This window comes from Apostichopus japonicus, chromosome 16 (genome assembly GCF_037975245.1).
Source record: "Apostichopus japonicus isolate 1M-3 chromosome 16, ASM3797524v1, whole genome shotgun sequence".
NCBI lineage: Eukaryota > Metazoa > Echinodermata > Holothuroidea > Aspidochirotida > Stichopodidae > Apostichopus > Apostichopus japonicus.
Genome location: NC_092576.1, coordinates 4064259 through 4083315, shown reverse-complemented (window position 1 = coordinate 4083315; position 19057 = coordinate 4064259). Strand labels below are relative to the sequence as shown.

The 19057-nt window shown below is 36.0% G+C and overlaps 2 protein-coding genes across 3 annotated transcripts in view; both read left to right on the top strand.

The window, feature by feature from the left end:
- The window catches only part of LOC139982008 (uncharacterized), a 100729-nt gene that overhangs the window by 50165 nt on the left and 31507 nt on the right, over positions 1 to 19057 (top strand). The gene's annotated exons all lie outside the window — the stretch shown is intronic.
- The window catches only part of LOC139983256 (uncharacterized), a 32482-nt gene continuing 17931 nt past the window's right edge, over positions 4507 to 19057 (top strand). Inside the window, exons 1-7 of one of the 2 annotated variants that reach the window (XR_011798574.1) lie at positions 4507 to 4717; positions 6193 to 6270; positions 8916 to 9783; positions 12377 to 12647; positions 13308 to 14131; positions 14946 to 15083; positions 15854 to 15938. Coding sequence is in view for 1 of the 2 variants with exons in the window: in XM_071996681.1 (XP_071852782.1) it covers positions 6251 to 6270; positions 8916 to 9783; positions 12377 to 12647; positions 13308 to 14131; positions 14946 to 15083; positions 15854 to 15938 (2206 nt within the window). In the remaining variant the exon portion in view is untranslated. The remainder of the gene's footprint in view (positions 4718 to 6192; positions 6271 to 8915; positions 9784 to 12376; positions 12648 to 13307; positions 14132 to 14945; positions 15084 to 15853; positions 15939 to 19057) is intronic. The other variant, XM_071996681.1, reaches the window with a different exon arrangement.

Sequence of the window (19057 nt, the reverse complement as noted above, 5' to 3'; positions counted from 1 at the left end):
ATTTTCTGATTTATCTTTGCAAAGACATAGGGTAGAGTCAATCTGACGACGTACACTAAATAGGCCTATACGATTATTCATTCACAACAAATTAAATGTTCCTGCTCTCATGTGTGTGTTGTAATGTTAACTTATTGTATAGTCATAAACAGAGACCATATTTGTGCTATATATAGTAAAACAACATTGGCTACATGTTAAGTAGAAACTTCCCTTAGTATGAGTACGATACCAATCATAAACAGAGAGAAGATTTTTGTTGCGAGTACATGTATCTATGTTGTAGTGCGAGTACAATGACGGACTCACTTAAAGGAGTGCCGAGGAGTTACTAATCACAGACAGGAAACTTAAGGAAAATTAGACAATCTGAATAGCTAATAACCCAGCAAACTCAAAACATTATTATAACATTTTTAAAAGAGCCTCTAAAATATGTTTTTATAACGTTTTTATGAGATATTAATGTTATATTAATGTTTTAACGAAAAACTGGTTTGAAATAATAGCCTGAAAAAGTTTTCGTGACATATTTATTACACCACAAATAACGTTATCAAAACAAAAGACGAAACGTTTTAATAACGTTTTTAAAACGTTTTTGTGTTTGCTGGGAAAGTTAATGTTGTACTTGAATATTAAGGAAACATGTCGAAAAATTGTCATTGGGAATAGTAAATTACTAGATGTGTTGATCTTGTGTTTTTTTTTGCAAAAGCAAGATAAACACGTTTCTCGCATCATATTGGCAGTACATGTAATGGCATGCATTCACATGCTTGCTTCCGGCCTAATAAACAGTTTTTGTTAAAGAAAAACTAAGTAACGTTTAAACTGAAATATGTAATATTAAGCTTTCGAGATTAGCTAAGTAAAATACTATAAGAACTTTCGGTAGCGATGTTGTGCATGATGCTAGGCTACAATTAAACGGTGTTAATAAATAATTACAATGTAGCGTTTTTCTTAAGATGCTAACACAAATAAAGTTCACAATAATGGTAATTTTCATATCTGCAAGGGGTAGTACTAAACAATTAACTCAATATAGTCCTTTCGTGTATTCATATTTTTACAAAATAATGAACATATATTTGCTCCATTTTTTCGACACTAATGTCTCCTTTTTCAATTGTATATGACTTTATTTTCCTTCACAACTTCAACTTTAACACCAAAGAACGGTACAAACTTCTTACTAGAACTCTGGCAAACTCACTAACAAATATCGTGTAAACATAGGCGTTATAACTAGTTAAATGGACCTTCTCAATATTCGGGTATTGTAGCTGAAGATTATATGTATTGAATAACACAGAAAGTATGTTTTGGCTGTCTTATATACTGTACCTGCTTGCTATATGGATATGTATAACGAATCAACATACGACTGTACAGTCCAGTAACCACGAATAACTGAGCTGCGTGCATTATGTGTGCAGGCGATGGTTGTTCTGAATAGTGTTTGAGGTCAGATAACCGGGTCACTAATAAAATATGGTACTGGAGGTAATGGGCGTGACAATCGCTTCATCGCTTACCATAGAGTCATAACTTAGTCTCCACGGCAGTTGTAGTTTGGCGTAAAACCAGGGAGCTGCTACTCTAGCAGCTCCCTGGTAAAACTATGTTTTTGTCTGGGTCTCTATATGTGGTTAAGTGAGATTCTTGAGTCTCTCCACGGCTGTTAATGTTATATTGTAGTATTTCAGACCTGCTGTCATTCTCGACGGTTGTCATGGTGAAACCGAAAGTTTTATCGTAGGTAAACCCGGCTTGTACTCATGGTCAGAAGTCGGAACACCTATTTTCAACCGATGTAAATAATAATCAGTTAACACAACCTACTCCAAATCCGTGTCGTTATTTGATCTAGCACCATTTCCGTGATCCCGCTATAGTGCCGAACATGTCAAACTAAGGATGGCTGTTGGCGAATAATGCTAAAATCCAACCCACCCGTGGCATTCTTACTAAGTATCGCAACTTAAGAATAATTATGTCATACTTTGTAAATCGTTTTCATTGTTCTTTAGCAAACGATAATCAGATGCAACTATTGTCATGGTCACAGTTGTCTTTCTGTTTTCGTTCATGTTTCCATCAGTATAAGGAAATTTACCTTCATGGTAGGCGAGTACTGCTAATTACACAGTATGTGGTAATGCGGCACATCGTGAGACCTGCATAACTCTGAGAAAAAAATCGTCCAAGAATGCTCAATGCAAAATAGAATGTGTGTAACTGTATGATACTGTTGCAGCGGTCTTAATAATGTTGGAAGATTCTAGCGATGTTTAAGCTGTTATACCCGCAAAGCAGTTTAGCTAATCTGATGATACAGAAGAATATAAACCAGAACTGTAGAGGTGAATCAAAAGTTCATATAAAGTACACTATCAGTACACTTTATTTGGTAAATATATTTTTAAGCCGTCAAGGTTTCTGAGTGGTTCATTGCGTGGCTCAAATTTCGTTGATATTTAACATATTGTACCACGGAGTCTGTATAATGATGCCAGAACCCGTGTCGATCAGTTAATTGTTCTACTCAACAAATGCGAGCAAATAACAAACACCTCCATATACATCACACAGAACAAAAGGACAAAGAGACGACTCGACTAGAACTAACACCTACAACCGTTTTAATAGAACTTCTATGCGTGGTAGGTAGTTCCTCCTTTTAAGCTTTGTGTTGAAAATAACCAGGATTTTTCTCTCTTGCTAGTTTACCACTATGTAAACATGTTACACGCTACGCAAAACGAATTTAAGTTCTGCAGTTTATAGCGAGACAGGGTTGCACTGAACGTGTGGGATAAGTCATATGAATCAAACTATACAGTCAAAATGTCAAATAAGTTGTCTAGATATCATCATTTATGTGCTTCGTTGTCAAAGCATTGCAACAAAAATCAAGCCATAAGTAAGAATGTTCATCCAAGATGTTGCGACAGCCAGAGAAGTTTTTCATTAATTTTATAATGAAATGTTTTCCCGGTATATTGGCATCCATTGGTTATCATTTTATCTTAAATTGAAGTAATAAGTAAAAAAGTTTGTTTTATGGATAATGGGTTAAACGATACCTTATAAATCCTATAATTAAATCAAGCTGGCATAAGGTACCGACAAATTAATAAGGAGGATCGAGACTCAAAGATAAGATGTTAAAGATTTCGTGAGAATAAAAAGGGACTGAGGGAAAAATTAAATCAAGACTGGAAGCATGATTTGGGGTGATTTATTGATTGTATGCCTCTCTTATTCCAGAGAATTGAATTGTTAGTTTACCACTTGAATATTAGATGTAAATGATCCAATTGATATTGAGACCAAGGTTACGTATAAGATTTGGGCTTGGCTCTGAAAGAGCAGTAGTACACAAATTTCGACTAAGTCCAAAATCTCTTCATTGACGGTTCATGCAACACACATTGATACTTTTTCAGAGTTCTTGCCACCATTGACTCTGCACGTATAACGATTCTCACAAAACTACGTGATCACTGAAATGTAAAAAAAAATGCTTGCCCTCCCCACCCCCCCCCCCCCCCACCCCGCTCTTCTCATGACGTATAAACAACGCAAAGACCTTGAGCAATACATTTATGTCATGTTACTGTTGTTACTAAGAATGTGTATCAAGTAGGGTGGAGGGGAAGGGGGAGGGCTTGGCATGTGTACGGGATAATTCAAGTGTGGACAAGTTTCAGTAACTTAGCCGTTTGAATTTGCTCTGCTGGATATACACAACCCTTTTGGCCGTTACACTAAATATATATTCTAGTTTGCGCTGTATTATCGAAGTTGAGAGTTCGAAAATCTCTTTGGGACTGTCGTTTCTCTGCTTCAAGGGTTTTGGGCTGTGTGGAATAATCGACCTACATACGTCACTGAAATACATTTAACAAATGAATTAGTTCTCGCCATTGTACAGTGATTTCACAGCTTACAAGTTTTCTTTATGGGAAACCATCCAATTGAATTTCATTCCATAAGAACGTGTTTTTTGTCAACAACTTTGACGGTGAGAGTGTGGACAAAATATACAAATTTTCCCAATTCAAGACTGATAAAGTTATTGAACTGAATGTGGAAGAGCAAAAGCTAAACTTACTTTTACATATGTTATTACACAGGCTCTTTAGTGGCTAAGCATTTTGCTAACAATTTTGTTTAAACTTTTATTCAAATAATACTTGATCATATGAATTAGTTATCATTATTCCTTTATTATTCCTTTATGTGTGCTAATAACTCGATATCAACAGTGTTAAGTAAAATAAAATTATAAAACATAAAAATAATGAAACGTTTAGTCAACTAAAAATATGGTAAACATGGAATCATGCCAACAATTCTTTTAAGAGTGTTGAGTATATTGTAATCAACAGCTCTCTGCAGTTCAAAGGCCTAACTCAGCATAATATGATAATCGTTATACGTGCAAAGTTAATGCAGTGGGGGCTTAAACTTGGCAAAGTTGACTTGATATACGTACGTATGTACAGTGCAGACAGCTACTCGACACGCAAGCGGCTACAATGAAGTGCATGTTCCGTATTGTGTGAATTCATGTAACTTCCGTGTGAGCCTTAGTGTAGTAGTACGTACCAGAGCAGTAACTTCCAGTAACTTCGTCAAGTGCATGTAAGCATATTACCTGCCACGCAAGTTTGGACGATACAACCGAAATATCATCAATAACAAGGTAAACAGTTGAAAACAGACACAAAATATGCTTTAGCCGGAAACAAGTAGTAACACTATTTGAAGACAGTTGTCAGCTACAGAACTGACGTTAGGCCTAGGCTAGGCTATACTAGAGTGTCTAGGCTACACTATAGAACAGGATATATAAGAACTAGAAGGTGAACTATCCAAAATAGCGGTGCCAGTATTGAGATTCCGTCGCCGTTACCAAACCGGGCAAATTGCACAAGATGTAAACGTCGTCTGCCGACTGCTTGCGTTCAACACAGTTATGTTAATACCAACTTTGGTCATTCCTTGTCAAATCACGGATTGCTGTTGCTGGACACTCTCCAAAAATACCACCTTTATTGCATGATAAGGTCACTATGAAATAAGAAGGTTCTTACATACATATTATATATATATTCTTGTATAAAACAAAACAGGCTATATGTCTCTGTGGATGTCAACTTATAATGCTCAAATATTCAGTTTTTGTATTTCGCTCATAAATGTGCTATTTTAGTGATAAATTGCCCCTAAACTATTAATTCATGGTAATTGATTCTTTTACAGGTTATTATGTCCAGTCCAAACTAAACAAAATATTGATTACAATGCTTTCCTGTAATATATTGTCCAGCTCTAAATTGCCATTTCATGTTGCGATTCAGTATGAGGAAGAGTTTTTTATGCCCTGAATTTTTTACCAACGTAACCATGTGAGAGCTGTAAAGGTCTTTTAATTTAATTATTAGTGTAAAGTTCTTACAACTTACCACATTTCAGGGTTCTAGCTTTACTCAATATTAATGTACAAAAGAGGTCGTCTTTGACAGCCTTTAACTGAAAACACGTCACGTTGAAATAATGTGGTTATTTTTTTCTAAAAGAGATAGTACCACACTGTTTGTGCAAGACATTTCAGGAGGGTATTCTGCTTTATTTTGAAATGAAAAATCCTCAAAGTTTGGGATTTTCACCAAAAAAACGGTTTTGCCTGTTTTTTTTATTCCACACGTTTATGAGCCTGGTTATACAATGTAATTCAATTCCATACTGTGCAGGTGTCAATGTCATATAATCAAATATTATTTGCAATGTACTGTGTGCTTCTGGTTTAATTCACTTAATTAAAAGACTACAACATACTCCAAAATTTGGTGATTTGATATTGAATGACCCAGATACCAGCTTAGATCAAGCCTATCCTCCTAGATATATCTTACTATATAGCAGTCAACCCTTCATTGCCTCTTTCGTGTTCTATTCTTCAACGTTTATTATATAATATTCATTTGAGAATTTCTTTCATCCACTGATCAAAATCATAGCGTTTCGCTGTCCTTTTTAAATGTTCAAAAAGAGCATTCACCCAAGAGAACACTTCTTACCGTTACGATGATCACTGTACTTGTGATATTCCTCGATTAGAATGTGTTTTAGAAAGTAATATTGGTTTCTTAAGAATTTTTCTAATTTTACTTGCAGATCAGGACTCCCGCTGCATTAATATAATTCTTCCAGATCTAATTAAGTACCAATCAAAATGGCCACCACAAACACCTCGTAAGATTCAATTTGTTTTCTTTTATATAAAAGATTCAAATGTGTTCATACTAGTCAATTATTCATTACCAGGTAAGAAAGGTATTGATTATTTGTTTACTTTACATTCTCCGGTATACAAGCAATGTTGTATACTGAAAATCTTTCATAAACATGGTTTCTCGTTCCCAGCTAATTCCTAAAATTGGGGGCAATGGTGTAGTGTTGAAGTGGGAGGGATGGTACATACCCCTGAGGGTAGTAGGACGTCACGGTGTCGTTAAATTGAGAAGGTAAACCACAAAGCCATCCAAATCGCCGATAAAATGGATCCTCTCTGCATTCTGTGCCAGAAATTTCATTATTTTAATTAATTTCAACAATACAGGACCTCCGATTGAGTAGTGTAATTTATCAGCAAAATGGCATTTCTTACTTTCTTACTTATCCTAAGTGTCTCAACAAAGGAACTTTTCATCAACAACAACGTGACAAAGAACGGTACTTCTCAAAATTAAGCACCTCTAATTCATGAAACGGGCCATTTCTTATCGTTTTTGTTACAAAACACTCGGAGTTCCCGCATCGGGTCAATCGCCCATGAATAAAACTCAAATGGTTAATGTCAAAGCTTAGCCTAGTAGACATACAGGATGACTTTAGATACAAATTAAGCTTAATATTTTGTAGAACATTAAATGAATCTGCTATCAGCAAATAATGGATGTCTGTAACACTTTATATTTTAAAGACATTACCCTTTATTCAAGTGAGGCTCATCCCTTCGAAGTTACTGGACCGTATTTAGTCTTATAAAAATACCATAAAATATTATTTGTTTTAAATAATTAACATTAAGACTTAGAATTGCAATGAGGCGCCGACCTCATCGATCTCTGAACCCTTAAGTGAGCATTCCAGAGTTGTTAGCATATATTGTAGGCAAATATCTTGGAAACCTGTGTAGCTATATAAACATTATACCTAGCAGTCAAATGTGTCCTTTGTTTTCTTGGACTATATACATCAAAGAACTCAAGACTAAACTTCTGTCTGAAGTCACCCATTGAAAACTTTAGACCAAAGTTGGCTTTCTTGAATAACGCCATCTTTCCGATGACCGGAGCCTTTTGACAAAATTATAGCTTTCTTGAATGGCTCCACTTACAACTTGTGGGCATCTCTCTCCCTCTCTCTCCTTAGGCCCTTTTTTCGCGCTAAATGCAAATGAATTAGATTTGTACTGCATGTGGTCAACACACACAAGAGAAGTTGAATTAGCAAAAAAACAGTCCATACATATGATACCGATGAATATTGAAGATAATGAATGTTCAAGCAAACCAAGGCTATGTAATTTCATCAATATGTGACTGAAAGTGTTTACATGTGAGAGGTATATTTTGAAAGGAATATTTTCATATTCGTACAAGACACAGTAATGAATTTGAAATGTCTTTCTACTTTCTGGAGTTTATTTCGACTTCAAAAGGATACTTTAAGAGGAAAAATATTTTTCCAATAGATTTTCCAATTTCTAGCATTTTGTTCTCCGTTTGCCTTATATCCATTGATGCGGCTATGTATTTTCTTCACGTTAATGCGCGAGATGGTTATTCTTAATGGGAAACTATTGTAAAGCCGTGGGTCTATAGGCCAGTATCCTGATTATTAGGCCTTGAACGTCTCGTTTCTTCTATCTTCGAGATTACTATATGTCGATTGATTTGCTCTGGACAAATGCCATTGTGCCAGTTCACGACTTTTGATTATATGCATAAACCAATAGCTTTTTTTACAATTCAGTACCATTTGTAAGACCTAAGAAGCTATATATTAATTTCGCAGACATTAAGTAGCTATATATTAATTTCGAAGAACATTCATTCGATCAAAAATCATGCTCAACTCTTCGTTACCATGGATACAACTTTAGAGCATATGTTCTCTAAATCAGAGATTTAAAACCGATGTTATAAATCACCCACCTGAGGGCCACCTCTGATCTTATATTCCGGATTTGTCCGTTTAGTAAATTAAGAGAAAAGTGGCCGGTCCTCCAGTACACTAAAACAAACACACAGTGCACTGTCGCTCAGTCCAAGCTTATATCGGTGGCGTGAGAATATTTACGCCAAGTCGTGGTTGGAACTTCTCGCATGTGATGTCAAGTAGTAGTAGTACTAGTAGTTGTAATGGTAATGTAGGGCACCTAGGCTTACTATCCTATGAACAGTAACCGTGCTAGGCTACGCTGAGAGAATATTATCACCTGCGGCGCAGACCGGATGTGAATGCTAAGTTACTGAGTCTGGTGAAAAAAGCTCGCGAACCAGTAATTAACGCGAGCGGGGCAATATCCGAACAAATAGAGATAATATGGGTTGAAATTCCCGCGGTAAAGGAACACTGGTACAGCTGTAATTAAGTATCTTGCGTGGGTAAGCTACTGGTAATATTCCACAGGTCGAGTAGGTCCCAAGCTAAGATAACGCGTGTTTCCGATCAAGTCAAGTCAAGTCCCTTAATTTTTTTTCCCAATGGGGCAACCCGTCACAAAGAAAGTTCTTGACTTCCGGAGATGAGTGTACAAAGAAATAAAACTTGCTTCAGCTAGCTCTCCCGTCTTGACCTAACTTTTCACTTCTTGCCTTCCACACACACAGAGTATATACAACGATACCACGATTCACTGCACAAAATGGATACGAAGTGTGGTCAATGGACGTGCTAGATACAGGCCGTTTGGCTGTAGCTGGATGTAATGAAGATATGCGGTGCAGCTTTATCGATCTGTTTATGTTGCATTTAGATTCAGATTCTCAAGAAAAATCATTACTGACGTCAGAGCCTTATTACTCTAAGGAATTTACCGAGTTTGGTTCAGAATGGCGGTCAGTTCGTTTACTGGATGATCGTCTGTTTTTAACGTTTTGTATGGATACGATAGCATTGTACGATAGTAGTAATGGCGGTCTGGTCAAGCAAAAGAAGTTTAACGGTGAAGCCTCGTGTATGACAACCAGAGATGGTTTAGTCTATGTCGGTTTAGAATGCAATAAGGTGACTGTCTTAAGTTTGGAACACTTAACAACACGAGAGACAATCACCTTAACAGGATTACTACCTAGAGACTGGCCCGATGAAATAACAGTTAGTAATAATAAACTCTATATCTGTCCACGCTTTGGTAGGAGTGCTTTGATGTGCAATAGTGGGGGAGAAAAAAAACATGAATATACAAACAAACAGTACAGCGGTGCAATGAGTATAACAGTCAGTGAAGAGAAACAATTAATATTTATATTATGGGGTGAAGGTGGGAGTAGACAAGTTGTTGTTTACTCTCTATCTGTTTACTCTCTATCTGGGGTGTTGTCGTCCATCTTTAGGGGTCATTCTTCCATCTCTGGGGGTCATATCTTGGCTTCTTTTAAAGTTCCTGGTTTTTCCTGGAGAATCAGGATCAATAATCACATAAACAGATTGTTTGTGGTTACCAAAGAAACTGGAGAAGTATATGAATATCACACAGTAAGTACTACTACAGGATATCTAGGCCTATGGTAAAACTAAGGACTTGTTATCACTTTTATTCAAGCAATCCTTTTGGTTGAATATCAACAAATTTGGTTACATTCAATGCGAACAAGTTAGGAGAAGGCACTCTTAGATGTTTCAAGTTTTAACTTAGACAAAATTTAACGAAAAATAGGAAATCTTTTTACCTTGGGATTTGCTGATTCTGGCAAGGAATTTAATTATGAACACGACCATTACTTGTTTGTTAAGAAAGAGATCAGAATGATGGAAAAGTAACGGCAAAATTTTATGAAAAGTTTCGGCCATGGGATGCTTGTTGCACTTTGCAAGATTAGAGCAACACACAGCCTTTCGAAAATATTTCTTCTTATTATCTGAGCTTACAATATGTTAATTGTTACAAATTTGATATAAGTGAAATGCGGAATTTTAATAAGAACACATTACCTGTTTGTTTGTTAAAAGGGAGATCAAAATGGTGGAAATTTAAGGACAAAATTTTATGAAACTGTAGACCATGGAATGCTTATTGCACTTTGAAATGTACTGCAGCAACACACACACACTTTGGAAATATTTTATTTCATAATTTTGGAAATTCCTAGCTGCTAATTTTAACAAATTTGGTATTAGTGCATGCAAAGTACCCCAAGAACGTTATAAGTGTTAGTTATGATTAGGCAATGATTTCTATATAATGAAAATCTAGGAAAATTATAGGAAATGTGATGCAAGATGAACGTTGCAAATCGTAACAGCTCAGACAAAAAGAGTAGTTCCTTTATCATTATGGTTGGCTTTCAAATTCTACAAACATTACAAATTTGACAAAAATCACTGCAAACAATTGTTAAGAGCACAACAGGTGCAATTTTTCTTGCATTGTGGTAAAATTCAATAACAATTAAGGGTAACATGTTTATCTTAATTTAGGCCATAGTGATTGGCTTGGCAATATTGAACACGTTTATCAAATACTGCAGTGATGATACCTTGATTTGAAGACAGTATTTTAGTCTTGATGAAATGATAAGACAGAAGCTTGCTTCTATTTGGGATGTAGGGGTGGTTTATTTACGTGCAAATTCGTCCAAAATACAGAAAAAAAAGAAGGGGAAAAGTTGACCTTGGCCGTGTGTGCTATTTTTACATTGTCAACAGAGTTAAGATAAACCCACAAAGCTATTGAAGTCATTTTCATTACTTCTGGGGGAGAAAGTTGTAGCTAAGTACAGGCTTTACTTTAAAAGGGATTGCATTGAATCAGTTGACATACTTTTTGTTCGTTCTATTCAAGTGGTTCATGCACTGGTGGCCTATGATTTCCAATATAAGAATACACAGTGTTATGTAGTCCTTACAAGTAACACAAAGTATCTGATTTTGGATATATTACTGACAAGGCTAAGTAGGTACTCGTAATGTAGGTAATATGGGAATAAGCAGGGAAAACGTGGTGAAACATTAACTGTTTTGAAAATTATGTCGATTTCTACGTTTGAAAACTTAGAAAGTAATGTATTACTGCAGTGTATTCCTGTCAATTTTGTGACAGTAAGGATTATAGACATCACTGTGTGTAAGTGATGATACGCACTATCCTGCTTAATTGTATACATACTCAATACACTAATAAACTGTGGTGAAGATCCCCACTCATTAGCTGTCACCAAACACACACAGTGCAATGCAATGTGATCGTTGCTACCCATGCATGTCAACCAGTGTAATAACAATGGTTCTCCTATAAAAGGCCTTGGTATGCATGTTATCAGGCCACACCATGTAATAGTAAATTATGTGTAACAGGAATAAGTAACACAGGAATCTTGGTTTAGCATTATAGTTGATGCACATACAATTTAGTATATATATATAAATACACCAATCTTTAAAAGTCTTGACATTGTAAATGGACTTTGATTATAATTCAGGCACTTGAGCTGCAGCACGTGTAGGTTAGCTGTGCAACTTACAAGAATTAACCATATTTTCCAGCCTATAGTGCTTCTAGGTTAGTTGTGTACTCATTCAGTACATGTTTATTGTAAAATTATAGGGTTAAAAAAATGACTCTTCTGTAAGTAAAATACTGTGTAAAGTAAAACACTGCATCAATTATGGATATAGTAATTAATATGTAGACTCATGTAAAACAACACTGTTAAGAAGTAAAGGAAAATGTTAGAGGTAAGAAGGTGGTAGGAAGAGGGTTCTTTGTGTGTATGTTTTAATGTAATTGACCAACTAGTTTTTTTATTACCACTTTAAGTAGTTTTAGGTCCATGATGACATTCCCAAAACATGGGTTACAATGCAGTGTTTATTGTTTAAATTTGTAGAATAATGTTTAGCCCAATAAACTATAAGTTTTGTTGAAGATGGCAACAGTATTAAATCTACAACAATCTGACTGATACAGCTTCATGTATAGAATCACATAACTGTACAGTCTTAAAAAAACAGCACACACAATTGGCAGCCTTTCATAAGTATTTTAATATATTCAAATATAATATTTTAGTTAAGGTTAATGGTCTGCTGCACCAGTATGTTTATATGATTTGTTCTGCCTTTTTTATAGAGTGACATCTTTACTTTTGATAACCTCCTGATGCGCTCAGAGTCATTGATTGAGAAAGGTGACTGTAAGAAGCTACTTGACTACTTTAAAGTTCCAGCTAACGAATCAAAGTACATTATTGAGAGTGATGCACCCTTTTCATCCCTTGTCCACCATCTCAGCGAGACAGGGAAGGTTTCTGTTGATGACATCAGCCATTTAATGAGAGCATGCTCTGACAAAGGACTGAGTAAATTGGTGGCAGTATTGACTGTCTACCAACAAGCTCAAGGTATATTTATATCAGAAAGCTTAACAAATTAAATGTTTTATGAATTGCTAAACATGCAAATGGTTGATATAATAGGGATCATCCATCAACACCCTTTGATACAGTATGATAATTGAGTTGGCAAGATATTGATCATCGCAACGGCTTGTAAAGTACTTCAAAACCAGAAGAAGGGTTCAATTTGGATGTTCAGAAGTGTAATCATTCCTCACTTCATGTTTCATTCAATGCCAAGGTCTCCAATTAAAGGCAACTCTTTGCATAATTCTGTAACATATAGGATACACTAAAAAGTTTCATTTGGGATTTTTTTAAGACAATATTGAGAACATTTTGGACTTTCCTATCCTTTTGAAATTTGTAATTTAGTATTCTTGATATATGGTAGGGTTATTGAAGGGGTTTGCCTTTGTTCAATTGGTCAAAAATAAACAACAAGGAAAGTGAAAGATTTGCATGGTCACCTCAAATAACATGCTAACGATGATCCAACATGTGAGTTTACTAAATTTGTTGCAACTTTTTTCACAATATTATCATGGAAGTGTTTACCGCATAAAATATTATGATACATTCAATTGTGTTTATTTCCATAACTAGATCCCTAAGGTGGAAGAAAATCTTTCACCATGTTTGCATCTTAAATGTTTTTTATATCAGATTCAAAGTTTACCACGAAATTAAGAAAGGATCAACTAAAGGCATTAGAAGACACAAAACAGGAACTCTCTTACAAACTAAGTGAAATAGAAGGTAAAAAACAACAGCTCACTGGAAGACTAAAGGTATCATCAGAGGAGGAAAGAAAACAATTCACTGATAAACTTGTAATACCAGAAGGTAAAAAGCATCGAATTACTGGAAGACTTCAAGCTGCAAAGGAAGAGAAACAAATTCTCAGTGATAAAATAACAGAATTAGAAAATGAGAGACAACAATTTATAGAAAGACTAAAGACAACAGAGGAGGAAAGACAACAACTCTCTGAAAGTTTACAGACAACGGAGCAGGAAAGACAACAATTGATAGATACATTGCAGGCAACAGAGGAAGAAAGACAGCAATTCAAAGATACATTGAAGGCAACAGACAAAGAAAGACAACAACTCACTAGAAGATTAAAGACAACCGAGGAGGAAAGACAACAATTCAAAGATTCACTGAAGGTAATAGAGGAAGAAAAACAACAGCTGACTGGAAGCCTACAGACAACAGAGGAGGAAAGACAACAATTGAAAGATACACTGCATGCAACAGAGGAAAAACAACAACAGCTGACTGGAAGACTAAAGACAACAGAGGAGGAAAGACAACAATTGAAAGATACACTGCATGCAACAGAGGAAGAAAGACAACAACTCACTGGAAGTCTAAAGAAAACAGAGGAGGAAAGACAACACTTCAGTGACAGATTGAATACAACTGAGAACAAACTGAAGACATTGAAGGATGAGATGGAAGAACTACTACAGCAGCAGAAAGAGGTAAGACTTCACATGGTATGTGAATATAAATATCTGATGACCAAGTTACCTGACTTGGGTGATATGAAAGTTAGTTACTATGGACAAGACAACTACCCTTCTAGTAGTGTCAAGTGACTTTGTAATTTACCACTACCAAGCGCATCATATATTTTTAGAAATTAGATCAAATGATGAACATATTAACAGCTCTTTGTCGCTAGAATTTTATGCAAGCAGAATATTTAGTTCATATGATGTACATTAACTCTTAATGTGTTAACAGAGGTCAAAGGTCATTTGTGGTTTAGAAAGGTGACTGCAAACATGTTTCATGCACAGGTAAAATTATTTAATCCTATTATCTCAAGAACAGAACTTCGGAGACAGTTTCAGTTGACTAGCAAAAGTTAACACATGAATTATTCATGTAGTATTGCACAAAATGAAGTAGATTAAAGCATATCATGGAACTTATTGAATATTAATTGAACGTCTGACCTTTAATGTGATAAGGCTACATTCCTTCTTTTGGAACAATACTTCCACTGTTTATGGAAGTTCCTTTTGAAGGGTAGCTAACAATTTCCAACACTTAATTATTGGAAACATGTGATTTTCTCTGAACCAGGTAGTAATTTTCCATAGTCACACCTCAAATAAAGGTCAAAAGGTTATAATTTCAGCCTGCCTGAAAATAAGTGTGAAGGAATTTGTCAACTTTAATAATGTTTTCCCTCCACACATATACTACTTCAATGTTGGGATATATTTTAAGTTGTGACAATTGCAGGTGCATCTTCTTGTCTCATTCACTGTGTTGTTTACTTGGCAGGAGCTGGAAGAGGCTAAATCAAGTCTGAGAGCTACAAAAGATGAACTTGTGAAGTTACAACTGGAATATGCCAAAGAATCCATGGCTTTACAAGAAGTCCTGAAGCAGACTAGGGAAGCCTTGAATCAGGAAGCATTGGTAGGTATGATTAAGCATACGAAGTGAATTATGAAAATAGAATATTGTGTATCTGTAGCCAGTATACCATCAGTAGCAAAAGAAGTTTGTGTTTGTAAAGTTAGCAAAATATTGTGACAAAAGTAATACTGTGTTGAATTTATGATCAAATGTTCCACTAGTAAATGCATTACAAGGTGACAACATAAACTTGAGCTTTACAAGAAATAGATTAAGGAGGTTAAACAAATGTTCTAAATCCATGCTACATTTGTCTACAAGTAGTGTGTTGTGAATATGAGTACACTCACCTATGCAGTGGCTGATCTAGGGGTATTGGTCGGGGGGGGGGCGAGAATGGTCTGTAGGGGCGCTTTCGACACTATCTAAGCGGAGCTCCACCATTTGAGTAAAGATACTCCGAAGATCGCCGGAAATTACCCTTTCCGGGCCTTGCTAATTTGCAGATAAACAACGAATGAAATGTGACAAATGTCAATAGGTAGATGAGAGCGCAATAAAAAAGTCAATAACCGTGAATAGGAAAAAAATGGTAAAAAGCTGGAAAGGGCGCCCAGCAGTCCATTTGAGTGCGTCGGGGAGCAGATGCCCCCCCCCCCCCCTCTGACTGTATGGACGCTCCGCCGCTGCACCTAGGCTAAAAACAAACGTTTTGATCCGCTAAAGACTTAATTGGTGTAACTTTACAGGTGACAGAAAAGGAAACTGAAGTTCTATTTTTATTGTGTCAGTACAACAAATAAGATATTTCCTATGTTGCTTATGTGCAGGCTTCATTGGCTTCTGTAAAGGAGGAAAACACCCTACTTGCAGAACGTGAAACTCTAGACATATCACAGGGATCAACTTTGGCAGGTGAGGTCACAATTAAAATATAATTACTGCTGTTTGTGGTAAATTTCCAGGCAGTATAATGTATCCTTATGTAAATCAGTTTTTCATCAATAGTCCTACCTGCAGATTTTCAAAGCTGTCAGGGGAGATGTAGGAAAAAGGGGGGGGGGAGGTGGTGACTTGATTTAATTTATGTAGTGTAGGATGGATTGTTAAACTGTTACTTATGGTAATATATTGTAAGTCAAGTGAGCTTTCCAGAGGTGTTAATGAATCAATGAGTATCATGGAAATAGGTTAAATCTTTTTGATTTCTTGTCAAAGGCAGAGGAAATCTATGCGATGGTGATGACATGTGTATGTTGTGTGTGTATGTGACCATTGGGGTACATTTTACATCTGGTATGGAGGTTGCCCTTAGGTAGAACTGGTTTGGGGTTGTTGTTGCTGGTATTGGTAAAAGGTCATTTCAGGTCAAATTCAACATTTTTTCACACTACATAAAGAAATGGGAATTGCAGGGAGTTCAAACTTGGCGTGTCGCTTGACGTTGGTGAGCAGATGATCTGTAGTGATATTTGTGAATGACAACGGTCATGTGAGGTCAACTGATGGAAAAATAGTGTGACAATCTTGTAAACATGATATTTCACGGAAGGTAGCCTTTTCAATTCTTATATGTGGCTTCTGGATTTCCTGTAATTATTCAGTGAAACCTATTATTTTTGGTTGAGGTAAAAGGGCATTTGGGGTCAGAGGGAAAAATGTGAATATATCAAAAGTGCTATACCTCTAGAACCAGAAATTTAAAGGATGATGACCTTGTGTGTAGTTTGTACATAATTTGATGTAGGTGAGAGTGCATTTAAGGTCACCAGGTGTGAAAACATAAACACTATCTAAATACGATACTTCCAGAAAGAAAACTGCACTAGCTGGTGTATATGGCTATGGCTTCTCTATAATGAGTACAAACCCTATTGTTTTGGTGAAGGGATCAGGTTATTTGGGTTCAGCAGAGGTTACATCCTGGAAACTTTAACATGACATTATAAGATAGACAATTTGATCAGATATCATAGTGAGATACGATTTACTCTAAATGAGCACTTGTAAGAGCCCAGTAATTCTATGTGAAGGTCAGAGGTCATTTGAGCCCAGCAAGGGGAAAGTGTAGAAACCTAAAGCACTATAGCTGGATAATTGTTTTTGTCAAGAGAGACTTATACTTTACTAAATAGACAAACAAAACAATGTATCTAGTTATCTGTTGTTAATCTGAACGAAAAATATAGAAACTTAAGTAAGGTCGTTTGGGAGCCGATCATAGACACATTTAAACAGGAGCCTAGACAAGCTTGAGTGTGTCAATTAGGAGATGTGTAACAACATAAACATAACAATAGAGGGTCATGTGATGTGCTCCATGGTGGCACCTAACTTCCATCCTTTGCCTTGTATTCAAGTATCCCTTCTACAACTAATGTCATCATCAGATAACTGCCACAGTCCTGAACAAAAACTTAACAAACCCGGAAGTTTAGCTTAGTGATGTACGTATCAATAATTACTGCAATCAATGTTTCAATTGCAGAGTTGTTAGTTTAAATAGGTAGGACTGCAGATGACAGGATTCGCTGTTTCTTAGCAACACAAATCTAATTGCCTTGACATTGATTCAAAAAGGCAGATCAAGCATTATCTGACACAGAGAAAATATATCTCAACATCGTCTTCATCCAAACTAAAGCAATTAATATCAACCTTAAATGGCAATTATAGTGGCATTCTGTTGGATAAGAAACTCTTACAATTTCTGACAAAGTGTTAATGTAACATCACAAGACCCTGCATAGTTTGCACGTTTTCTTAGTGTAAAGTGTGATGTCTAGCTATGTTACTGGGGTCAACAAGCAAATAACATCAGGCATAACGACACCTCCAATGACTTTCTTGTGAAATATTGTAGAAATAAGAGCCTTACCTAATTTCGCTTTATAATGTTTCTACTTTTATGTCATCAAGTGAGGTAGATCACACCCTCCTAAATTCTGAAGAGTATGATTTATAATTTTGATTTATTTAATGTCATATAAATGCCATTGCTATGTTTAAAACTGTGACAGCTACAGTTGCTATGGTAGCACTAATACTTGTTGTGTAGGTAAACAGTTACATCAACAGTACTTTAAACAGAGGGAAACCCCTCCCAACAGTTACTTGTCTTAGATACATTCCATATCATATGCAGCACAAGAGTAGTTGCAAGCTAATAACCGTGGCTGAAGTTCATACTGTAGATGGAGAACAATATCAATCTAAAGAGAGGCAGGGCTTACATGGTTTGATGACAGAGAATCGTGTGACATAACACCACAACGATGAAAGAAAGACAGATGAAAATTGTTTGCTGTTGATAATTTATGTTGTTTGCTTACTCTAACAACAGAGAGCTGACTTTGCATTTTTAATATTTAACCTGATTAGAACCTTATATAATTTGTAATCTGGACGTCTGCTGACCCCAAATGATAGGGTTCTTGTACTCACTATAGGAACGAGACATGCAAAGTATGAGCTATGTAACCTATGTTGGGATGTCTAGTTTACAACGTTGGCATTTATAACGTTTTACAGAGAAATCCTTGTACACAAGGATTTCACGTTTTGACCGCTAGTGATCCTATATGAACCCTTACCTAGATCAAGTTTTGTAAAAACCTTTTATTACATAAGGATATCCTACCTTGGATGTATGATCTCCTTTGATGTTCAGGTCCTGGCGTTGCGAGATTTCCACAGTTTTCCCTCTGTTGACCTATGACCTTCACCCAAAAGAATAAGGTTCTTGTACTAATTAGAGGGAAGCCAAATACGATAACTGGAGAGGTTACCAATCTTAAGATATCATGTTTACAAGCTAAGGCATCACATACACACACGCACACTCACATCCGCCCATAGTATACTTGCCTGACAACGGCAAGTGGCCCCCAAAAAATTCCATGATTGATTCCACACAAATGATATCATCTTTCGATATTAAACTGACTTAAAAGAAATGTATTTTTTTATTATATATTAATACATAGAACACAATCTAATATTCAATTGATCAATAGGAAATTGTGATCTCATCC